The sequence below is a fragment of the Symphodus melops genome, assembly GCF_947650265.1.
Source record: "Symphodus melops genome assembly, chromosome: 15".
Lineage (NCBI taxonomy): Eukaryota > Metazoa > Chordata > Actinopteri > Labriformes > Labridae > Symphodus > Symphodus melops.
The window spans coordinates 8,538,773-8,565,137 of NC_136705.1; the positions used below are offsets into that span (position 1 = coordinate 8,538,773).

The 26,365-nt window shown below is 38.3% G+C and overlaps 1 protein-coding gene across 1 annotated transcript in view; it reads right to left on the reverse strand.

Moving 5' to 3' along the window:
* Positions 1 to 2,058: 2,058 nt before the first annotated feature.
* nrg3a (neuregulin 3a) overlaps positions 2,059 to 26,365 on the reverse strand; it is a 333,642-nt gene continuing 309,335 nt past the window's right edge. Inside the window, exons 5-9 of the mRNA XM_079362694.1 lie at positions 25,955 to 26,057; positions 20,147 to 20,273; positions 11,752 to 11,864; positions 8,651 to 8,836; positions 2,059 to 3,922 (exon numbers count right to left, since the gene is read on the reverse strand). Coding sequence (XP_079218820.1) covers positions 3,244 to 3,922; positions 8,651 to 8,836; positions 11,752 to 11,864; positions 20,147 to 20,273; positions 25,955 to 26,057 — 1,208 coding nt within the window. The 3' untranslated portion in view covers positions 2,059 to 3,243. The remainder of the gene's footprint in view (positions 3,923 to 8,650; positions 8,837 to 11,751; positions 11,865 to 20,146; positions 20,274 to 25,954; positions 26,058 to 26,365) is intronic.

The following is a 26,365-nucleotide window of genomic DNA, read 5'->3' on the forward strand; positions in this document are numbered from 1 at the left end:
TGTAAAGATGTTCAGAGTGAAAAACACCAAGTTTTTTCTCTTCTCCCCTCTGTTGTATAATTGACGAAGCTCAGCCGTACATTGTGTTGGAGTACCTGCATGTCGAAATGTAATTGCAGTTTCGTCAAGGTGCAGTAATAATCTTCTGTTAGCCTGTTTGGCGTCTGGCCATGACGTTCCTTCTTCCTGCTGTGTGAGGCTTAAGAGCGTTTTGTAAATGTTGTGAAAACATGCGGTCGATGAACGTTCTCGCCGCTGAGCTTGTATTAGATAATGAACAGATCCAGACAACGCTTGCACACTTTTATCTGTTAAAAAGCTCATACACTGATTACAGTTGGTCAAACAAACAGATTCACATTTTTTGCACTGTATTTGTGCAAAGAAACACATCGACCTGCATAAGCCACCAGTGTTTGTTCTACTGAGGACATTACGGATTTCAGGGTCATCAGAAAAAAAGTCACATTTGAGCTTCAAAAATGGATATAAAAGCAGCCTTTTGAGGCTTTCATTAATGTAAGTTTGGAATATTATGTTAAATTAACAATGATTGAAAAGAACGGAACAAAAGCTATGGGATGTTTTATCGCTGCTTGTATGATTTGGCCTTGCCATTCAGGCATTGTTGTAAAAAAATGTTAAAAAAACAAAAAAAACAAGGCTAAGCTGAATTGTGACTGTTCCCAAGGTTCTGCTTTTGTGTGAGACTTGGTGACAGGGTTTGAATTCTTATGAGTGTACTTGATCACACAAGTGAGAATTTGCCAAAGAAAGCACCACATTCAGAAGAAAAGAGAATAAGACCTTGGCTGACAGCAGTAAAGAAGGCTGCTTTAAGCAATAATGTTACTTAATCTCGAACACATGAAATATCCTTTGTGTGTTTTCAAAGAACAAGCTCCTAACCTCTTTAAGTGGTTGTGATAAAGATCAAAACGTTCGAGGTTTCTATATTAAATTTCTTTTCCAGATCGAATGTTCTCTCATTAAAAAATGTTGTGACGTTCAAATTTAGTTACCAACGCATACACGTTCACATAATGCATGCGTCTGCCTGAAAAATAGGTTGTCATTCTTTCCTTCCATTGGGGCCCATCTTTAAACGAGCCAACATAAACCGAATAGCCCTCAGCAGAGTAAGCTTCATGCTTGTCATTTTCATTCTTAACTGAGACGTTTAAAAAAAAGATCTGTCGTAACACTCGCTCTTCTCATGAAACTGCTCGTGTAGAAGTAAGACACAAAGATTTTTCTGCTGACAATTTCAGTTAGAGGTTCTTCAAAAACAAAGACACAACTATATGAATGGAAACATGTTGTACCTATTATAAATCTATTAATAGATTTAAAATCTAAAATCAGACTATGTAAACCTCCTCTTACTCCCAAGCTGGCAAAAAAAAGGAAGCTTGGTCATTGGCCCTATTCTTCAGAACATGATGTTGATTCTTACAGTGTCATGCATTGAACTTATTGTTTTGTTGATGTGTTGTTTAAATCTAGTGAGGCAATAAGTGTCAAAGTCCACTTTGGTTTGGATGAAATGAAGAGAGCTGAAATGTCCAAAGGTTTCAGACTAAACATGCAAAACTGATGCTAGAGTTATAACTAGATTGTCATAGGGCCTATAATCAAGCTGCAGTATTATATAAGGTAGTGAGCTTTCTGATTAAAAATCATGTATAATTAATTTCTCTGTTGGTAATAGTATTGCCAAAAGTGGGAGCCACCTACTACTTCATTGTGATGATTGAAGAACCCGTAGCACTTTGAGAAGAGTGTGTTACAAATAAAATGCGTTGTTATAATTACCTTTGTGGATACTGGTCTCAATTTTAGACCAGCTCATGTTGGAAAAGGCCGACGGTTAAATCAAGCTTTCTGTGAAAACCAGACTGATCTATCATTAAGGTTTGCAAGGAGTGCTTTTAAGAAGTAAACCAAAACGAGTATTATTTAGAAAAGATCTTTACCAGAATTGTAACCATTTGTTTTACTTGTCACCAGAAACATTTTGCTGTAACTTCATACAGAGATTCAAAAGCTTCCAATTCATAGGATACAACATAGAGACATTTATTTCTTGTATCAACACCCAAACCATGTGGATCTCCCTCCCATCAGCCCCAGAAAGCAGCATTGTTCATAATAACCAAAGTATGGAAATAACAAAAGAAACTAAAAAAATATCCGATTAGCTCCTGTGGTAACCCTCAGCCCTCTTTCCTTCCCCATGTGTCCTTCTGTCCATTTATCCCACGGTAAGAGCAAAGCAAAAATAATGCACAAGTGAGTTTGTGTGCATATGTGTGTGAAAATATCATTTGTAACAAAAATTAAAATAATCTTGATTTGAATCACTGGCCAAAAGGGAGTCCACATCTTGGCTGTCTTTTACAAGTCAGTTCTCCCAGATTTGACCTACTGAAGAAGAAGAAGTCATTTCCTGTATTTTTTTTTCTTCTTCTCCCTTTCTTCTGTCTCTTTTGCAAAACTTCAGCACACACAAACACACAAACAAGCCCACACAGAGCCGGAGAATGTTTTTTTTGTTGTTGTTTTTTTTTGTTTTGTTTTGTTTCATGTTGGAAACCCTTATCCAGTAGGGTGTGCTGCAATTCTTGGCTGCATCAACAGTTCTTCAAAAGGCAAGAGGGGAGAAACAAGTGTGGCTCCTTCCCAGTCGTCCATTTGCACAGAGTCCAAGTTCCACCTTCTGGACTTGGGAAGGACTTTCATGAGAAAAACAAAATGTTTTATTAGAATTGAGCAAGAACTTAAAAAATGTGAGTTAATAAAAAACAGGGAGGAAAAAAGAGAGAAAGAAAATAGTAACATCATTCCTGTGTTCTTCAACTTTGTACTTGGTCACTTTTTGAATTCCATATATTTATATCCATATATATTTATATATATTTATATATACTTTTTACAATTAAAAACACCATGGATTTGACAGACTATTTGGTTTCTTTTTGCCTAAGTAGAAGTGTTCGTCTTGTTTTGTAAATAAATGCATGTAAATACTTTTTTCTTTTTCCATACTGTCAGTTGGTGTAAAGGCGACTACTCAATAAGAGTTTTTATGTTTGTATCCACACAGTATGCATAATATCAGCACATTTCAGAAATTCCTTGATGTTACATTATTTTTTGAATTCGGCACTTCCATTTCTGCCCCACAGATTCAGAACACCAGAGTCTGTCAAACTGCAAGTGAACGTCCTTAATCGCGTCCTCTCATTGGCTGCTTTGGCCAAGGTCTCTGTGTGATAGGCTGGGGCAGAGTAACTGGGTCTGCGTAAGTCCGTTACAGCTCAGCGCCCCTACACTTCCGCCATTAACATTCAGGAAGCAAACAGTTTCTCTGGCCTCCACCAGGACGGTTGTCGAGGTACCGCCAATGACAACCCCGCATTCTTCCTGCTTCCTGTTAGCCAAGGCCAATGCCCTGAGCTGCTCCTGTGCCTCCTCGAGCAGCAGTGCCACCTCATCATGCTGCTGGCCAATGGCAGACGAGCAGGAAGATGAAGACAATGTAGCATGTGCTGCCTTTTCTCTTCGCTCATCCTTGGAGGGCATGGCTCCATGGGTAACTGACATCATTGTAGTGTCTGTGGTGGTTTGCATACAAGAAACCTCATTGTCATGGTGACACTGAACCGAGGGGATGATGGGGATAGAGCATGAACGAAACGGAGGAGGTGGGGAGTTGCTGTGACGGCGCCCAGGTCTGCGCAGGCTGCGCGTTGTCGTATTCAACTCACTGTGCTTGGATGGAGCGCACAGGCCTGAACGTACCTCGAGGCGGCCGCTCCAGGGCAATGGCAAAGTCGTCTCTAGAGAAACAGGAGCTTGCATACGAAGGAAAGAATCTTGTCTAGGGTCGTCACGTTGGATCTCTCCCTGTATTTGCAACCTAGTGGAGATGGGGAAACGGGTGGAAGCGAGGAGAGATGGCGGGGGAAAAGGGAAAAAAAGGAAGAAAAGTTTATTCACATGGAGATAAACTTCCTTTGCCGATGGAAAAAAGTCACAAAGTCACTGAGTGTGAATTCAACTCAATCGCCTTTTCTATCTCTCACACTGAAACTCCGGCAGAATCCACAGAGGGACAGCTCTCCGCCCTTTGCCATCTCACAGGCTAACTGGATGCTGAGAGGGAAGAAGAAGGGTCTGACATTTTCTTTAATCCCTGTATATCTAAGTCTGCATGCATACACATAAACCCTCTAAAAACCTTAGCTGCTTTATACAAGCAGTGAGGTGACAGAAAGTTCACGTTTTATTATTGATTTAATGACTTAAAGAATGTTGAAAATAGGAAGTTTTCCTTCAAAGTTTTAGACATTCAGCTCTGGCCAAGGACAGTTGAGATAATCACGCGCAGTAATTTAGATTGATTCCTTCCTTTTTAGTACTTCCACTTTCAGGTCAAGACCATTTGCCTTGTTTGAAAATCCCTTTTGAGTCACCATTGCTCGGAGATTGTATAACCACACTGACTCAAGTTTTACGTGCTATATCTTTTGTAAAATGATCTCTGTCTTCAGTCAAACCAGTGTCTGGATCTTCTTCCTCTATATCACAAAGTTAATATGTCTCTTTCGTGACTTTTTGTGTTAATCCACCTCGAAGCAGATGTCATTAGTAACTTCTTTTTTTTTTTTTTTTTGGTTAAATGACCTGTCAACCTGTTACCTAGTTACTGTGAGAAATCAGATTGTCAAGGGCCTTCCCTGCAGCAGGACAGTAATCAGGTTTACACAGATCATTAGTGAAACCCATGGTGTGAACATACCTCCATTTCTCTATAGTGTAAGTCACTTTCAGTTTAGTTGGACTCTGGATCTAATTACTCTGGATGCAGAGATGCACCACTGTGACTGATCGTGTTCTTCTGCACCCTGCTGTACTGTTCCCGGAGCTGTACAGTCCCTGTCGGAAATCATTGTTATACACATATTTAACATTGTTAAATATGGATACAACCCAAAGACAATAATAGCTACCGCATGAATCTGCAAAATCCTGTGCAATGCCAATGGTTTTAAAATACGGTAATTGCTGTTTCTGTGTGCAATACGCCTGGTAAGTTTGATACGGTTAGGATTAGAGAAAACTGTATATTGCAGGGAAAGTGGAAGAACATAATTTAAGCCAGGAAAGTTGAAGAAGTCTATGTCCCATCTGATGCCAGCCACTTATCAGGCCAATGACAGGAAGGCACTGCTGCGATGCTGCTTGTTGGAAATGAGAAGCTGGCTTTTATTCATTCGACCATGTTGGTAAACTCATCTACATCTTCGCCAAAAGCTTTGAGGGGTCTCAGGCTTGGATGGTTAAAAAAAAAAAAAAAAAAAAAAAAAAAAAAAATCAAAGGCTGGTAAATATATCAAAGTTACATGTAGATACTATAATTTACCCTGAGAGCAGTAAGATTGTTCGCAGCAAAATTGCCCTAAGAGCAGCCGATTCATGTTGCAAGTAGATACTATAAGGTGCCCTGAGAGCAGTATTAGAATGTGCAGCCAAAATGCCCTTGGAGCAGCCTATTCATGTTGCGCATACAGGGCCGCTTTTGCGGTCTGTCAGGGCTCTAGGCAAACATTCATCGGGGGCTCCTCCAACCCACTTCCATTATTATTTTCACAGCAATGAGAGTGAGTGCTGTCAGATGGGGCCCCATTAGGGAGATTTACTATTGTCATTGCAAAATTTGCACATTTTGAGGCAATACTGTGCTTTAACGTTTGTCAGCCGTTGTGGGGTCCCCTACTGGCCTGGGGCCCCAAGCAGTTCACTGCCCTGCTTGTTGACCAGTAGCTCCTCTGCGGACATCTGGTTTCCAAAGCAGATCTTATTGCTCCTCACACTAGTTCTTCTGAATGTACTAAATGCTTTTCTGGCAAGTATTTATAGCACACCGAAAATATGGTGGTATAATCTCTCTCTCTCTCTCTCTATTTCCAAGACTGACCATGCTCTTCAGTGTTATCAGTGTCTATATCTGGAGAGGTGCCTCATTTATGTTACATCCCTTTGCCGAGACAAGCTCTGTTGAAATGTAACATGGATTCCCACCCTTGTAATACCTCATCACACACATTTACACTCTCCATCAAGTTTGAAAAAAAGATATATATATATATATATTTATATATTTATATATATATAGAGTCGGGACGAAAGGGGTGCTTTCCTTCAGACTCAAAGGAAATCACGACGTCCTTTTATTGCTGCAGTATTTCTTCGAGACATGAAAACCCTCAGTGAAAAAACCACAGTAGTGATTTAGTGGGCCCTGCGGAGAGGATCCCGCAGGCGATAAAAGAGGATGATGCGAGGGTGCTAATTCCCAAGATAACATTCACAGACAAATCTCTCTTTTGATGTGGTGAAACACAATCACATTGCATATATCTATGAAGCAGAGTTCAAATATGGACCCTGGAGCAGAGGAGCAGCTAGAGGGGTATTACAGACAGATTGTGTGCAAGTGAGGTAAGATAAGCGACTGGGCTTTCATCTTTATGGGAGCTCATTACATGTACAACTATTAACAACCATTTTCTTTAATTCCCCACAGATAATTTTCTGATTTATATCATATGTGTGATAAAAATACTGTGTAATGTTATGCAGTGACCTTCTAACACTGGAAGAGTAAAGCAACATGATCATACCTGTAGGTTTATACACCTGCAAACAGAAATAGGCTATACTAAATCTGTGTGTCCTTTTGAAGGCTGTGCATACAACTGAAGGCTTTGTTTGTACTTTATCCCAAGAAAAACTTGGGAGAGAGAGAGAGAGGGGAGAACTTGCAACAGTGGATGAAAAACCAAAAAATGCAAGCAGCGTCTCAGTCAGCCATTTTGGAGACAGCTTTATCTTAAAATAGTGGTAACAACACAAGACATTCTGTCTCCCTGTCAGCCATTTTGTTGAGATAACACTAGGCTTCACTAACAGGCATGGAATAGAATGGGCAACCTCTCTTTACAGCATTTTCTAACTGTCATATGCTATCTGCACACTCCTCTATCTCATCCTTTTACTCCCCTGCTGCGGCTTTTTTCTTCTATATGTTTGTGCTTTCTGTCTGTGTCAGAATGGATTCATACTGGTTGTCTCTCTATTTTTGACTCTGTCTCAGCATCTCCTCCTCAGTCTCTACGCAGTCATGGGCAAATGTCTCTGTGGTAACCAAGATCACCATACAATGGGAAAGGGAGGAAGTCATAACACACATTACAGGGAAAGAACGCAAATGAGTGTTTGACTTGTGAATGTGTAACCTCTGTAATTCCCTTCTCAAACATGTCTGATTTTAATGCAGCATCTATGCAGAGGTGTGTTTATTACTTAAATTCTACATTAATGTTTTGCTTGGAGTGACCATATGACACATGGTCTCACCAGTGGAACCACTGTTCTCATTAGACTGAATCGCAGATCTTTGTGTCTATCGAAACACATTTTCTCTGATGAGGTGCATGAAGTTGGCAGTAGACAGACATTTGGATGATCCAGAGGCTACATGGACCTAGCACCCTGTAGCTGACCAGGAAACAAAGTAGTTAAACCCAGGACACTGGCAGACCTGAGAGGACCTGTGAAAACCGCAAGATGCTTCAGTGGGCCCTTAGGGTGAAAAAGGCAATGCTTTAGTTACACTAAGGTTACAAGTTACTAGTTTTTTACCAACTGAAATATGTTTGCTAACTGTATGTGGGATTCTGTTTTTTGCCCAGCTATGTCTATCTCCTGTTCTGCTTTCTATTAGTATGCATTTAGGTCATGTAGAGCTTTATCCTGAGCTGGGACTGCTGGGAAATGAATGCCCAATGAAAGGCATACAAGTCCAGGTGGGTAAAGCACTGACTCATGACTGGCCAAAAATAGGTCAAAGCACAGCACCTTTCACACTTAATGCATTTCTTGCTAATCATTTGCACGGATCATTTGCATATCCCCAGACTCCTATAAAATGATCCCCGACTGTGTTACATTTGAATGCCAGGATTTAATTGTTATTCTACCTGCTAAGCCATCACTTAAAAAAAAAAAAAAAAAAAAAAAAAGAAGCGAGAATTTAGTCAGGCATGACAAGACATCACAGAGGGGGGAGATGGGTTTAAAGAATCTGGATGTGCTTCCTGCATCGTGTCCTTAAAAGCACAAGCACCAGGCAAAGCATTTTCTTTGAACTCATGCCACTGTACTGCAGACCACAACATAACGTGACCTTGTTTTTATCTTTGCTCAGCAGATTGTAAAAACAAAAGGATGGGGGGAGTAAAAGAGGTTTAAAAAGAAATGCAAAAAAAAAAAAAAGGAAAGAAAATCCCAGAATTGGCTTTGAAATATCCACCCTTGAAATGAAATCCACTGCTTTGTCCATGACAGGCCTGTACTTTTCAGTTAGTGGCTTTCATTGAAATGTGTCAGCATACGGAGGAGACAGCATAGAAGCAGAGCAGAGACAGAGAGGAAGGAGAAAGTAAGGATAAAACCTTAAAAATACTCTTACAGCAGTGATTACACCGACTACAACCTTTCTGCATAAGAGCCTTTAACACAGAGTTCCCATCGCCTGCTTCACTTGGTACATCTATTTATGCATAAAGTATTGTCTACTTACCCTCTCTGTGCCTCAGCCTCCCTATCAGTTGTATCTACTTCCTGAAGATGTTGGTAGGCAGGGCCCGAATACTTGGATCCTCCAATTGGATTTAGCCTTCCCCTGGGAATGGGTGACGTCCTTCTTGGAGCAGACCAATGGCCTGCCCTGCTTCTCTGATCTGAGATGTGAGACAAGGAACCGCTTCTGAGAAGAAAAGAAAGAAAAACATTCAAGTGTTATTTTAAGATATATCTGATATAGTTTTCCATCCACATAAGGCTATCACACACGTGTCCAGTTTAGACCTTTATTCAAAACAAGACTTGAGTTAGGCAAGGACCAGATTTTTGATTAAGTGTGCTCGTAAGGCTCTCATGCCAAGTCAAGTGCACTCACAAGCGTGTCATTATTTAGAACTTGAGGAAAAGTTGCAGTTCATTTTGAAACCACTAGATGGTTCTTTTTTTGTGTGTTGCAGAATATTGGCTTTTTTTGCATGCAGTCCTCCAAATCTCTTTATGATGCCATTCTGCTTTTCCATGCACCCCACGGCACTTTGTTGAAACGCTGAGTCAAAGCATTATAATATGTCCCTGAAATCATTTGTAAGAAATTGTCTTTGCATACAATTGTATACAAGGCATACAAGGATTCCGATTCCCTGTTTATATTTTGTGTGGATGAAAAGAGTTCTGACAAGTTTTTTTTTTTTTGTGAATAAGTGTGACATTATTCTTTAAACAGGTTTCAGCTAGTTATATCTTTTGGTCACATTCTTGTTTATTTTTCAATTTCAGTTGTATTTGTCTCATAATCATTAAATGATTTAATAAAGTCATCATTTACTGTCTAAACTGTTGAATAATTTGCAGTATGGAAAGTTGCTCCATCATCATCTCATAAAATGTGTTTTTTTGTGTGTTTGGAGTACAGAGTAGATGTATTATTAATTCTTTATTGTGTTTGTTTATAAGTTGTGAATTTTGCAGTCAACGTTGTCTGTTCAGGCCATCTAAACTTGGATTAGTTCTTATCACCCACTGTTCTTTTTGTTCTCCAGCCATTTCTGGATTGGTCTCCCTCTTTTAGAACTTATTTATACACATATGGTTTTGGACAGATTTTTACCTCTATTTTGGATTGGAAATGTTGGACCCGATGTCTTTATCAGGTACTTCAGAGAAATATAACATTGAAAGACACTCAGAGCAGATAACATCAACATTACATATTAGAAGTTTTTAATACATTTTGTGTCTTTTATTCAGCTTAATTTCATATTTTTGTAAGTCTTTCTAACTGTGTGTCTTTCTCTCTTTGTTCTGATGCTAGTGATGTGCTTTGAAAGCACTTTAAATTCTCTTGTTGCTTAATTATTGTATTTGAATAAACTTGACTTCACTTGCATTTATCAACAGATTAAATTAAAGCCAATAATCCCAGAATCTATATGGAGGACAGTGAGTCTGACTTAAACCATCTTTAACTGCAGCCCATTCATCAGGGATAAATTCTATTAAGATTTTATTGATAGCAATATTGATACGTATACCTATTGTCTTATTGACAATTGTTATTGATGAGGGTCTCCAATGTGCAAAGATGACATGACATTAATGTAAAGTAAAGAGAAGTTTCCCAATGCAACAGTAAAAAGTCTTTGTTGCAGTTCTTTTGCGTCAGTGCGGCTGTATTGGTTGAAATGAATAACTATTGATACAATATCTCAGAATGGATTTTGGAGCAGAATACTGTTTAAGTACATTCTGACCTCACTAAAAGTACAAAACTTCCTCTCTGAGATCTCATTCATGTTAAACTTAGCTGTTTTGATGTTAAGATTTGACACTAGCGAAATGGCTTTTTAGCCAGAAAGACTGGAATTTCTTCAGAATGCAAAGCATCTAACTGTGTTTTATTATTAGGGCATTTTAATTTGAACATTCTGCAAATACAGAAACAGCCTTGGATGATTTCTCCCTGTCCTTTCTTGACAATGGGATCCGAACACTACCCTGAAAACAAAGTCCTAGTCGCTGCCTAAGCTAGGGTGATTGCAACCGCATGAATTGTGATTGCTCCCTAAGAACGTCATCTGTGGTAAGAGCAACAGACTGCTGGATAAGTATCCCTGTGATCATCTTAGCAGATGGAGTAGGAACTGGATAGAAATGAAGAAAGTATTGCAAGAGCTCTGCCAAAAGAGAAGGAGACTTTGTGGTTTGATGGTTGTCTGATTGAATTTCTGGCTTGTCTGGGAAAATCTCTTCTCAACTAGAGCCTGGATCCCCTTGAAAAAAGGTGATTAACCCCCAGCTGCCCTGGTGGAGTTTCTTAGTGGTTTAGGGGTAGAAAACCATGGGTGGACTGAGCCCTCAGGTGTGAATACCTGCAACTGAAGAATGATGAAAAAGAGCATGGACAAAAAAAATAAAAGAGGAGGTCTTGTGTGCCTTTTATTTATGTTCCCCTCCAGCCATGAAACTTGGAAAAATAGTTTGTTTGCGTCTTTACTCCGAAATCATGTTGTCTTTTTACCTCATGTATTTTACAAAACAATCACAAAACGAGGGGCAGATGTAAATGTTTTTGACTTTTAATATGTATAAAAAAAAGAGCTCCATTCTCTTCTAATGTGTCTTGTAAAAGAAAATCCAGCTCTGTCAAATATGTGAATTCTGTAAGAAAGTAGGCACTCAAGAGTGTGTTCTTACTGATGAACATGGCACACCACTGAGCAGTGTGAGAAAAAGCTTTTTTGGAATTTTTTCGCTACTGCCCTGTCTCACAAATCTCCGAATGTGCTTCCCATTTTTATCTCTGTCGCATCTTCTGTGATCATGACTTTTATAGACATGCTTATTAACATGTTATAGCTTTAATTATAATTACTATCATTCTTCCGTGAATCAGCAATTAGCTTTGGATGCACTATAATAGGGATAATTTAATTTCTCTCTTCACCGCGTCCTTGCTGATTAGAGGAAAGGACACTGAAGTTTCCTATTGTTGGTGTAATTAGCATTAATACTGTTTTCCGCAGCGACTGAGGGGACAGCTGCATCTGTACTGACAAACTTATATAAACTGATGTGTGTGTGTGCAAATAAATATCATACCTGTGATGTTTTGCTATGCGAGAGTTGTTGGGCGGCGTAGTAGAGATGTTGCAATGTGGAAAACTGGACTCACAAACATTCCCCGGGCGAGAATGGGACGCTCGTTTGGAGTACTGCAAAAACAAGAAAAACAGAAAAATTTAGTTTAATGGCACCTTCAGATAGATTTCGAAGGATGACGTTACATGACTTTTTTTTTTTTTTTTTACATCAGAGTCAAACTTATTTTATTTCTTATCTTCTTTTAACTTTATATTGAGTTTTCTTAGATCTTGTCTTTAAACCTCCTCCAGCTCTTTCTCACACTCTTATTCATGAGAAATAAAATTCCTGCTTCCGAGAATTTTGGAACTGGCTGTTCACTCTAAGGCTTACAATTATTATTCCCTTCTTCCATCTCCCTCGAATATCTCCTTTGCTGGGATAAAGTTTTAGTGCACTATCAGAAGAACGACAGGAGGCTGCTGACAGATTGATAAAATAAAGCAGATTACAATTTCAGACTAAACATCTCACAACAATGAAGGCATGCAGCTTCACTAAAGTCCAGATATGTTAACAGTGACCGAAGAGCTATGGCTGGGCAAAGGATGGAGACATGGGAAGATTTCTGCACCATGCCTGGGTTAATGATGTTAAAGAGCAATTAGACAGAAGCCTTACAAAGGGAAAATCTTGTACTTTTGAGCCTTGATTTTTTTTTACCATTTTGTAAACTTATGACTAATAGATACATAAATGTATTTAGAATCATTGAAAAAAATGGCCTTCAAATTATTTCAGAATTGTTTCAGAAGACCCCCTCAGCTTGAAGCCACGTAGAGAGGCAATCTCTGCAGGGGCAGCTCCACCTGCTCAAAAACATGCTTGCTATTTTCTACTGAAAAGACAAAGAGTTATTACAAGTGTCTGATATCATTATGAAACGGATACTTACAGATCTTGTTGAAGAACAAGATCTTTAAAAAACAGACACATGGTGTCACATGGTGTGAGGTAAATTATTGCAGTAAGAAAATTGTTAGAACATGGAGAAAGAGAGTTGATTGGTATAATTATGCTAAAATCTTCAAATGAGTTTAGTGGTGAGAAAACAAGCTTCTTAAAACCAAACATACCTACTATGGAGGGGAGCATTTGCCCAAGAAGTGTTGGTTACATCCTATTGTGATGGCCCCTCTGTAGTGATTCATTAATTGGTGCATGCTTTCGGTCTCTGTCCCTGTTCTGAGCAGGCGATCAGAAGATGAGACACGCCTGAGTGTGCCTGCAGGCCTGGAGGCCAAACTGCAGTCAGTCTTGTGACTTCTTTGAGTGAATGATTGGACTCTACAACCCAACACCCGTAACCACACACCCACACCTTAGACAACTGATTGTTAAATAGTGTTCATATTGACACATCTACGGCAAGTCCTGATTGTTGTGAAGACTAATAAATTGCTTTTGTAACCGGTATACCCTTTGTGTCTCCCATCTTTGCCAAGACTGTGACACTGTGACACTATGCAACCTGCTTTCTAGCTCCTGGCTGAATTAATTCCTGGAACAATCCATTCTATCTCTTATAGATAAAGAGAATGTATTAAAAAAAAAAGGTACTGTCTACTTCTGCTTGAAGAGAAGGCAAGCTCTTTAAAAAATTGCTTCAACAATTTTTTTTTACTTTTTCCCAAAAAGTATTATAAATTTGACTTAATTTAGAACATCATCCACTTCTTTTGGTAATTATGAATACATACGTTGCTTCTTATGAAATAAAGAAAAAAATGGCTTGGATCTGTTTCTTTGTCTTAAGTGCATTTTGGTTGCCCTTGCAGAACAAAGATAATGGACGCATAATCCAAATTGCAAATCCCATAAAGGCTGGTCTTTATTAGTTTTTTTTTTTAGTTTTTTTATGGAAATCATTAGCTGACACACACAGTTACCTTGAGTTTGTTCAAGAACTGAGGCAAATACATATTTCAAGGCCCTAAATTATTGACAATATTCATAAATTGACTCTGATTACATGCATTGTTGCTGTGTAAAGTCACAAACATCATTTGCATATGAAACTAGCTAGTTGTTCAATTTCTCATTGTCTGTGTCACATATTCATGAAATAATGCAAACACACCATGAAATTAATCATTAATTAGGCCTCTGAATGCCTGGGTTCAACACCGCTGGGTGGTTAATATGCAAATCAGTGCACTTTAGCTCTCAGTGCTTCTTCTTATTGTGGCACATTAAGTAATATTGCGATTATATGAGAATTTAAACATTCAGTGAGAAAGAATTAAATGCTGGCTTTTAACTTGTGATATCTTTTTTTTCTTTTACATTGTACTGTGTTTATTGTGTTTGTCCCTCCTGTTGTACTTTGAAACAAAGTGACTATTATGTTTTGATGTTTTTGTTTTTTTTTTTCCTCATCACGTCTTAAAACTGTTCTTTTTCTAATAACACTGCTCACTCCCTCCCCCAACTTTTTTTTAACTATCTTCATGTACGTCCACATCTCCACAGAGACTAAGGCACAACAAAACAAAGCACTTCTTTGTTCGGCACTTCACAATAAACTTGATGAGGCAGTCTCACTCACTTACACAGCAGCAAAGATCTGCAGAAGAACACAGGACAACACAACAGAGACTTTACACTCTGAAAGCTGTAAAGATGTAAAGCGTGTTGAAAACCTGTCTGCAGTCAGCATCAACCAGACTGTGACAGTTTTCTCTCCTCAGCATTGTCTGACTATCGTCTAGACATTTCTGAAACACAAGGTAAGAGGGACCTGTTTTTTCGCAATTTCTTTACCCAAAGACAGAACTTTTTTTTTTTTGAATGTGAAATTCTGAGTTAGATCTCTGACTAACAAGGCGGTCACTGACGCAATCCTTTTTAAGGGCCCTCAGCAGGACACCAGCCTCATTAGAGTCACACATGCTGCCACAGTTATGTGACCATTCAGACGTTTGAAAGCTGATTTGTGCTTATAAAACCCTAACAGACCTTTGGTTATAACTTCAAATGTATGCTGACTACCATCCCTGCTAAAGGAAGAACATAGATAATAAAAAACAGGTTTGTATGAACACTTCTGATTCACTTTAAACTGAAAATCTTTGATATTCTTAATCTTGGGCTGCACAGTGATGCAGTTGTTAGTGCTGTTGCTTCACAGCAAGAACATTCGTGTGGTTTACCCTAACCTCCTAACCTTGGTTTGAATCTCCATCGGACAGGCTCTTTTCTGTGTATAGTTGGTATGTTCTCCCTGTGCCTGCCCGGCTTCTCGCCAGGTACACCAGCTTCCTCTCAGTGTATAGTTGGTATGTTCTCCCTGTGCCTGTGCGGCTTCTCGCCAGGTACACCAGCTTCCTCTCACTGTCCAAAGACATGCTTTCCAAATGGTGATTATAAATTGTCTGTGGGTTTGCGTGTGAATGGTTGTCTATTTCAAAATGTCAGCCCTGTGATTGACAAGCAAACAGTCCAGTGTGTACCCTGCCTCCACCCAATAACTGCTGCGATTGGCTCCAGCTCCCATGACCCCGAATGGAAAAAAGCGAAACATAGATAATGAGTGGATGTTAAACTGATGCTTCAAACTTTTACAGCTTAATTGAACTTTTACCATGGAGTATGGTTCTTGTTTATTTAAGAATCAGGAGCTTAATCCCAATGCTATTTCTTGTGTTTAAAAGCAAAGTTGATTTTGAACTATACTCCGTACCAATGAAACTTTATTGATTTTCTTTCATGGTGTGATATAAGATATTTAAATAGAGCAGATTGGTTAGTCATGAATGTAAGACTGACTAAAGACTACGCAGATTATCACTGAAGTGTTTTTTCTTTTAATACAATACAGGCTGCCAGATGTTGTCATTGTTTTGCTCTCTGGTCTGCTAGCACTGATTAGACATTAAATTATTACACTTATTTAGATTTTCATGAGCTGTAACACTTCCAAAATGCTGAGGTAGTTTCACATTTTAAACACATTACAAGGCAAACGTTCCCCTTAACACCACTAAATAAGATAAAACACAAGAGTCTTTTCCCCAGTGGGTAAGTTGAAGTGTTGCAGCAGTAAAAAGAAAAGAAGAAGAGCATGCATATGAGTGCAAATAAAATATGAACATCTCAGTCTGCATAGCTCTCTGCTGCACTTATACAAGTGGCTAATTGATAGAGATGCTTCGAGTGAAGACTTGTTCCTTTCCCAGCCTGTGATGAAGCTGAAAGTGAGGTTTTTAACAGTGGAACAATGGACTGTTATTTAAAAAGAGAAGGATCTGCTAATGTTTGCATATACAGTTAATTAAGCTCAGTAAAAATGGATGACAGAGTAATTGCCCCTCTTAACCTTAACTGACAGGATCTCGAAGTGCAACGGCTTTGCTTTCAAAGTTGCAGACAGAGAAAGTCTTCTTTTTAACTAATTTATCTGTTATAAACCATTAAAAAGTGGGAGAAGTGCCTTTAATCTGTTTGTGCTGCCGCTTTGTTGTTCAGCGTTCATTTTGTTTCAGTTAAAAAATAGAATTAGGCTTTGCAGAGAGTGCTCAAGGACAAAAACGGAAACTGCGTGCATGTGTCATATTGCAATATTGACTGTTTATGGAGGTCATCAACAGAGGTAATGTTTTTCCGCACAGCTGCAGGCAAAAAAACTCTGCTCTCTAGATCCATAGATGCACACAGATATAGAAGTAATCATTACTTTGACAGGGACTTCACACCGAGTCTGGACAATCGGGGTACAAAGGGAGCATGCATGGATGTGAATTCATGGACTTGTGTGTGTATGTGTGTGTGCTGTAATGGGAGTTTTAATCTCTGAGAGAGGGACTTCATACCAAAGACCTCTAGTACAGAGCTTTTTTTTTTAACACTGACAGTCTAACCGGAGGGAACCAGGAGATGAGTTTTATGATTTGTGCAGAGATACTGACATCAATAACAGCTTTACAGCGTTATAAACACACACAATCAGCTACATGTACACACACGAAAGTCTCTAAGCCTGGTAGAGTAGGCAAAGGATCCTCTTGTTCATGACAGAGATAGAGCTGTTTAAACTAAGTGTCAATGATAGTCAGACTCTGTGGAAAAACTTGAGGAATACATGACAGGGTGGTGAAGCTGATTGATCGAGAAAGGCCGGCGCAGTCAGAACTGCTCTTTTATTCTCTGTTAAATCAAACACTTACAACAAAGGACCCTGTGGTGCTAATCAGAAGGGCTCATTTTAACAACCTGCTGGATGCTTCTGTCCTGCCTGATTATTTGGGATGCTTGTGGACTTCTACTTTTGCTTAAAGGCCACCTACAGTAAATGTGAAAGTTTTATGAAAGGTGAAACATTTCGATTTAATTAAACAGAAGTAATACTAAAAATTATTTAGAATAAAATCTGTAGTTCAGTGCAGAAAAACTGGCCGTGATTGTCATTTAAAAATGTTGGAAATTGATTGCCTGCAGACATCAATCAATGTAATTCAGGGTCAGAGGCAAAAAAAAGAGTAAAAAGTACAGCTTGTTTACATGCCCGTTCCATAAAGGCGCTTGTATAACATTACATAAATACAGCAAATTGAAAAGCAACCTTGATACACCAAAGGTCAGCCTATTTCTCAAAAATACATTGTGTAATGATAATACTGTTTCCTTTTCATCCATAAATTGGGTAAACTTTTCTGTTTAACTTCGCAATGTTACCATGACACAGTGCTAATTGTATTAGCCTTAATGCCTGGATGAGAACGATCTGTCTGCCTCTCTTTTGGAAATGACTCATCAAACAGATATCGAGATGTGCATATTCTCAAAAGTCTGTGTGAATGCAATAACGCTTGAGTATTTGCTTGACATGCCGTTAAGAGTCAGAAGTCGGTCATAGTGCTGTAATGGTGCAAGCCTTCTCATTTTTGGAGCAGCAGTGCTAACCTGCAACAGCGCTAACCACTGAGCTAGTCTGTTGTGATGCTAACAAAGCTAGGCCTGCGGAGACATCTAATGAATCGGATGTGTTAGTTATTCTTTTAATTTAAACTATCTTTTTTTAACTTATGTTTAATTAAGAAGAAAGCAACGGAGACAAAACGGTTTGCCTTCTGTTTTAAAATCAACCCTTACCCTGGAGGTCATACATCAGAGGGTATAACTATAGATTATATTCAATGTTTGGATTTAATAAAGAGCAGTATGAAAATGTCCCAGATTATTTGTTCAAAATGTTTAACTTCCTCCACCATAAAGTCTCAAAACCACTGGTAGAAGCCTAACCTCAGAATATATGAAAGAAGAGATATGTGAAGGCTGAAGTGAAATGATAAAGTGCAGTGACCCATTTAAAGTTTGAATGAAGTTCCAGGCTGACTCCTGAAAATGGAGTTTACAGAGCAGTAACTTTTAACATTTCCTTAGATTGACCTCCGAATACAGAAAGTATAAAAATGATTACAAAAAATGTGAAAGAGAAAGAAGCAATGATGTGCCTAAAGAGCTGAAATGTGAACATTTGAGTACAAAATAAAGATCAAGAAAATGTGTCCAAATGTGAAACATCTGAGTGCATCTGTGATTGGGAGTATTAAGGGAATATAGGTTTTAAGGCAAGTTTTAAAGATGTAGTTTTTTGTGATTGCTGAAAAGCATGCAAATACTTTAAATCTTTGTGTCAAAAAACTGTTACTTGACCTAAAAATGGATGGTCACAGTTAGGTTTAATCTTTGATAGGTGCCTCCCATCTGCATTGGAAATCAACTTCCATGGCGTAGTTGGGTAACTGCCATTCTATTTGATTTGATGTATTTTTGTAGCATGTTTATAATGGCTTTTACAAAGCATCAGTTTTTGGGTAATATAAATTAACAAACCTAGTGTGTTGTCCTCGCACAATACAGATTCTGTTTCAAACTTTAGTTAACTCTATCTTCAAGCTAGATCTCAACCCTTTGGAAACATAATCTGTAGAACCACAGGAGAGATTGCTCTTATTAACCCAAGACTTGAGATGACAAAATCTGTTATGTTTCAACATTGTATGTCTTTAACCTCTTGTTTCAAAAAGGGCATGCAATGATTGTAAATTGTCGCCTTGAAGCATGAAGTGACAAGCCTGGCTAATAACTCTAAACTCGGAGAGAAATAACTTAAAAGAAGCACTCAGAAAATGTAATTATGAAAATCTTATGCTGAGATACGATCCATTTGATTGTAGGATTTTCAAGTGGTTACAGAGCAAACATTACATTTGTCCTCAGTGGAAAAAAAATGGTGTTACATTTGAGTGAGTGAATGACAAGATGGAAAACAACTGCATGTATGTATGTTATTTGAATCCATCTATAGTTAGCTTAGCATTGGTATGTCTATCCTTTACTATCTGAATCTTACATAACTAATTTCTTTACCTCTCCCACTCAGTGATTTATTCATCTTGTGTTTATATGGAGATAACTCTCCACAGTACAACAGCACATGTGCTTGGCTTCATTGTACATTTAAATTATGTCCTGAGAATAAACACAAATCATCCAATAAAGCTTTGTGTCAAACCTATGCATATTAGATAGGTAACTTACATAATAAAGATGCAAAATGGTTAAAGCCAATTTGTTCCCAGCATTGCACGGATTACACACATTGACACCAAAGGAATGGAAGATGTGATATTTAATGACATTCAAATTACTGTGATGTTTTCCATACCAGCTATAGTCCAAGAAGCACATCTGGGAGAGATATGATGACACAGACTTCAGAGAGTATGATGAATGACATTGCTAGCCTTCACTGTACTCCCAAACCACTGAACGATTGCTTGCTAAAAGACCTGTGAGTGTGACACAAGCGGCTAGGTGGAGGTGGGGATACTCACTGATTCATGTGCAGCTAAATCTGCCGAAGAGTGATGAATTCTACGAGACATGCTAACACCTTAGGGTATTATTTGTGTACTGCAGGTCAGCTGTCATTATTTTTACATTGCTGCTATATAACCAAGTCTGATTGGTTGAAATGTTAACAAATTAAACAAAACACTTTAAAACACTGCAACTGGCAGTAAAAGAGCCATGTATTGAATGTTAAAATATGTTTATGTCAACTGTTGCTTTATTCTTCTTTGTTTCATTAAAAAAAAATATATATATAAAATTCTGGCCAAAAAAGTATGTACCCTGTGTATCACCAACAACTTTTGCAAACACACCGCCAATTTTCTGTAGTCTTAGTCTAATTTAAGGAGAGGCATAGCAATTAAACCAGTCTTAAAGGAATGAAATGGAAGTACTCTGAAGTGAAAGATGAATACAGTTTAGTTGTCATAAATAGCAGACAATAGCGCTTGTGAAGAAGGTCGAAATGGTCAAAGGAAAGAAAAACTGTAATTACCTCATGCATTTGCAGGTTAGTGTTAGAGGCCCTCATCTTGCTATCCAAGGCATTATGGGAATTCGCGGTGTAGTTTTTCAAAGTACGACTCTCCTTCAAGTGGGCCTGGAGCTTTTCTCTGCGCCTCCTGTAAAGAAAAAAGAGAAAGAAAAAGAGTGATGCAAAAGTGGATATTTTTATTCTGCAGAACTTTGACAAAACAAATTTACTTTGTATACTGTGTCGCTCTACATTTTTTCATCCCAAACAAACATTTTTATTTGTCTAATTATTGAGTCGCTGGCTTTGGATTTTTCAATCTGTACACAATGTGGTGTGATATGAGATAAGCCTTTTTCAGCCCAAGTACACCAAACGTCTTTTACTCTCCTATGTCGCTTTAACTTAAAAGATTCTAGCTATCTGTAGTTAGCCTCAAACCTTGAGCTCTTGTCTTACATGTAATTAAAAATGTTTTTTTGTCCTCAGTGTTTGAATTTTTGCTGCAATCAACACTCCCACTCAGTCCCAGCTGCAAACCAATCTATAAATATTCTTAAAAAAAGATGTTGGGGGACAATTACTGTGAATTTTTGACAGGAAGGAAACATACAATATCACAGTTTTACTTCTTAGTGTGGTCTCAACCTAAAATTAGAGGATTGAAGAAAGTCCAAAGTTCATAGTTAAACATCAACACACACAGAGTCTTGGTTAAGGCCCTATCCTTTAAAACTTGAAAACGTTGGTATACCACTTATAGTTGAAATATTATTACACCATAGGGGCTTCAGTAGCTCAGCATGTAGGGACTTGGGTTGGGAACCGGTGGGTTGAGTCCCGGTGAAGACCAAATCTGCAAATTTGTGTGGTAGCTGGAGAGGCACAGATTTGTTATGTAAAGGACAAAACCTGCTTAGTTATGTAATGGCACCTTTACTATGAGGTAGGAAAAAGACCATGGTATAGGTTTGAATAAATCACCAGAAGCAATTCAAATGAATCCCAGTCCAGTCACAATAACAAGTCTAGTGCAGTCAATTGTCACTGGATAGTTGTAGACTGTTCAAGCTATAACTTAAGGGAAGCACCCAGAAAGTATCCTTAATTGAAACCTGAATCCTTATAATCTTAATTGTTTTGTAAATTAATAATTGTAATTAAATAATCTTTTGGAACAATGTTACAGATGATGTGTGGTCTCCCTATTTTGTCACCTACTGTTGAGCCAGGTTGTGACAATCTACATACTTGAACTTTAAAAATGATGGTATGATGGTATGGAGCCGCCTCTTGAACGTAAACATTACATTTCTGAAGTTCAAAAGGCTCCAACAGTTCCGATGAACTTGGAAAGTAACAGCTAGAAGAGTAAAAAAAAAAGTTGCGGTTCATGTCCTACTCTGGTCCTAACAATCTGTAATATCCTTTCTATGTACAAGATTTTCTCCAATTTGTTAGACTCATTCACCATCGTACTTTTGAAAAATGAGTCAGTGGCTAAGGAGAATTGTGCTCCATTGGCATGCCCTTGAGGACAGAGAAGAAGGAGAGATATTGGCCAGAGATGCTTTCTATCTTTCTCTGCAGTCTCTCTTGCCCGAGCCGTAATAAAAGTCAGAAACTAAACAGCTTATGAAATGTACCTTGGCTCTCTATTAAAGTATCTGTTAAAGCATTTTGAGTCTAGACTCTTTATTTCTCATAGGTGTTGGTCTTTAACTGGTGCTTTGTTCTGTTTATTACAAAGACACTGAAGGACTGGAGTCACTGGACAAATCAGTCTGACCCTAATCTTTCATAGACACAACACTGACTCATTAAATAAGGTCTATAGATGATTGTTCTACAAAGAGTGGAATAATCAGGACAAATTGAGCATGAAGGACATTTTCTGATTCCTCCCATTCATCTAAGAGAAAGCTCTTATGGTGCATTTCTTTTTCTATCAGTCTTCAACATATGCCCTTAATTATAACAACACTACTTACCTATGCTGGTGCCAAATTGCAAACATTAAAACACACACCTTCACACAAAGTTCCCTTTATAAATCACAATCGCATGGTGTGCACAGATGTTAACGTCCGGTTTGTTTTTGTGTGTACGCAATGGTTATAAATGAGACCCCTGGATGGAAAACCTTTTATCACAACTTTATTCTGTTGTGCCAGAGGCGATGCTCATTATCTGATAAAGCCAATAAGGCTTTTGCAGTTCCTGTCTCGGAGACTCTCTGCTGGATTACAGCAGCGTAATCGAGTGTTCAATCACAGCATCATAGTGAACTCCAATCCTCTCCACCTCTGCAGCACTTTAATTATATTCTCTCAGAAGAAGGTTGTGACATTTGGTTCGCGCTATTTGGGTGCTCTTATAATATGAAAGATCCATTATCTCTTCTTAAGCCTTGACAAATATGGTTGTTGATCTGATGCTAATGTATGCAAACTGTATTCCCCCCCCCCCCCCCCCCCCCCCCCCACACACACACACTACCTTGTGTGCAGGAATGTCAACTGAGTGTTAGACAGAGTTAGTTTACTTCCTCTTCTTACTGTACAGCGGAGAGCTTAACTAACATGCCAAAGTCTTTTTATGTAGTTCTATAATTACTGTGCCATGTATGGATCTGTAAAAAATAAAACCGATAAACAGTAAAACCCCTTCCACACATGCACTGCATTCCTTAAAATTGAATGACATAATATATGGGGTTGCATGTGTGAATGCAAATATGTGGATTCAGAAATGTAAACAGGCTTTAACTTGCCAGCAGCCCAGAAAAACAATCTGCTTAATGTCACGGTGCTTACAGCCATCATTTATGATTCACAGAGATTGCTCTTGCATTTGTGTTGAAGGTACGTATGTCCTTATCCATGTTGTGGTGACATCCACACAAAATAAATGCTAATCACTCTGTGTGCAATACATCTGAAATGGAAAATGTGGAATATATCCAGAGCTGTTTATATGTGAAAATGGCTGAAGGGGGAGTAGGATAAGGACATGAGTGAGGAGGTTAATCATGTCAGTGTTAGCAGAACCATCAATGTCTCAGTGTGACAAAGTAAATTAAGATTGCTGTCGAGCTGAGGAGACTCATTGCACTGACAACCCAATAGCCTATGTAGCGAAAAACTAACTAATTAAGTTAGTTTGTCACCAATTATATTTAAGCTTACAATGGCAAACAGGTCCGCCTACCTAGTGTCAAAAAGAAAATCCATTCGCAAGCAGGTTAAAGTTTTGTGAGCAGGAGATTGCACGCTCAGGGTGAGACTCTGCTAATTTCTAAAATAAATTCTGTGTGTGAATGTCGTGAAAGCACTCGCAAAAAAAATGTGCGTGGCTGGACGACTGTGCGATTTTATTGACAGGAATGTAAAGCCATAGAAAAGACAAACAAGACCAAGAGTATAAAATTTACTATTACTATTGAATTATTTTCAATGCCTTAAACAAAGCTCAGGGGCTGTCAGACGAGGCAATGCTGTTTATTCATTAGTAAAAAAAAAAAGAAAAGAAAAAAGAAATGACTTTTGACAATTAAATGACATTTTTGTCAAAATGAAAAGGGACCATAACTTACACAGTAAAAAAAAAAAAAAAACATGGACACAGGCTACCCATTAGTGTCTGAACAGGCCATATGGATACGGAGGTAGTCATATTAGCAATGCTGACTTTACTTCTGGTCAATCTATAAACAAGAAAAGAGGTGGAGTTACGAATGTGTTTAGTCTCCTTGCTACAAAGTGCCTACCTGCTAGTCAAATCTGACACACACTTCTTGTGGGAAATCTTGGATTTATAATTTAGTGAGTTATACTCCAACATGTTTTGTACCAGGCTGTAAACATGTATAGTTCTGGAAATCTGTACTCCAGATTTCTGCCTTATAAACAGCTAGGATCGCACTTAATGTTAAGTGGGCACTCTGACCTTATTGTCACTGTATTGGAAGAAAGACAATAAGGAGACAATTCGTAACCCTCCAAATCTGCATGTTGCCCTTTAAAGGTCAATGATGACAAAAAGAACAAAAAAAACCCTTTTGTCGTAAATTTGGCTGTATTTATTTGGCCTCGGCCAATTAAATATTTATTTGGTCTTCTTTCCTGGTCCAGGGTTGCAAAATTTTGGTTTTATTTTTATTCAGGTCACTCAGATTTGCATGAACACTTTCTACCGATCTGTATACATCTTCTCTGCAGGACAAACCCTGCCTACATTACAGATCCTTTTAAAGTGCCTTTCCATCAAGCCTTTATCCGATTATTTTGTTGTCAGCCTGCCTACTCATTCAAATCATTATATAATAGAGGGAAGCCTTTGGAATTACAGTACCATTTATTACCACCTGCTCCACGGTCCATATACTCTAAATGACAGACTGCCACTACATCCCGGATGTTTGACCGGTCCCATTGTGAATAAAGACTCTCCTGGCTAAGCTATGCAAAGTTCTTACCTCCAGAAATGGATGTTGACCATTCTTTAATTTGCACACAGAACATGGGCTGCAGCAAAGAGAGCGACAGGAAAAAGAGTCCCGGAGCCACATGAGAAGACCTTTGTGCTAATGGGCTATGACTATGTGCTTGCTCATAGAGTAATTTACAAATAGTTGCAAATATCCGGTCTGGGATTTGGTTCAAAATGTTTGATGCCTCAACATGTTCCATCGGCCTTCAATAAATGAACAAAATGTCTCCCTGGGTATTCCAACTGCCCACACCCAACTGGGCATAATACCAAATAATAAAGCATTTTGCTTACTTTACGTCTTATGGCAACTTTCACCAAAGATATCACTGCTGAATAAAGTTTGAAAATAGTTGGAGCAACTTTCAGTTCAAAGGAAGGTGTGAAAAATGGCAGTTAGGATGAAATTACAGTACATGCCACTGAATCTAATTTACTTGTTAGTTTATTCTTAGAGAATATGTCTGATTTATTCATGGTTGGAAAAGGACATTTTCTTAAGTCTGTCTACATATGCATTTATCTTATATATGAGTTCTGACCCTATCCATTGAATGCAGCACAGAAATACCACTCAGGGGGAAACAAGACCCTGAACTACCCTGATCAATTCTGACTGATTTGTATGGTCATAATTTTTGATTGTGTGGTGTAAATGTGTTCTCCTCCCAGTCCTTTTATTCATATTTGTTGTCATGGCACCCCTTCAGTAAAGTGCATTCCTGGGTACTCAATAGTGTGAGGTCTATTTACGACATAGGCAACCACCATAATATGATTAGTTTGGTTTTATAAAACACATAAATGTCTTATAAAAATTACATAATTTTGAGACACCAGTACATCTCATTGAGTTGCTAAAGGACAGGTTTTTAAACTGTCAGAGATCAAGGCATAATAAGGTGTTAGTTTTGAGCCTTTGGAAAATGGCTAAAAATATAAAGATAAATATTTTGGATCAGTGTTTCATCAAGCAACATTCATTGGTTGTTTAACTGTTTATTTAAGAGTTCCAGTCAAATGCCTTATTTTAGGTTACTACATTTTGGGTCTTTGTTTCTTTTAAACTTCTGGCCATTATTGTTTTGTTTGTGATGAAATTGTGCTCACCAAAGTAAGTTAGATGTTGCATGAGGCAGTCTACTTTTTTGGAAACAATACCTACAATGTAATGTAAGCTGTTGTTTTTTGTAGAGTAAAAAGTAAAGTACACCCACGTACAATAAGACACTGGCAGACTTTTATTTTAGGGAATTCTCTTAAAAGTGATACATAACAGTATGTATGCTGTTTTTAGATATATATCTTTATATATCTTGTCTGTGTTTATGCTCTCACTTGTTGCGGCAGTAGAGGGCCATACAAAGGGTTCCCAGGAGGCTGATTGTCATGGCGATGGAGGTGATTGACAGCACCTGTCTCTTGTACACCTCTTTGCTCTCTGTGGGGACACAAAACAGAGGAAGGAGCAACATTATTGTCTGAACAACAGACTCTTTGCAAAAAAAAGCCATATATCACTTACCATGTTGATCAAAATATGTGTATGGAGACACGGAGAGGGAAACATGGGTAAGAAGAAGAAGATGTTTTGTCTAAAGGAGCTTATATCTGCTGGGGTTCCCACAGAAAATATTCAAACAGCTAATAATAAATAATTACAGTGGTGAAAACAATTTACCATAATAGATAATTAAACATGATTTTGAGGTTCGTACAAACATTTAAAACTTGAAATATCATTGTTTG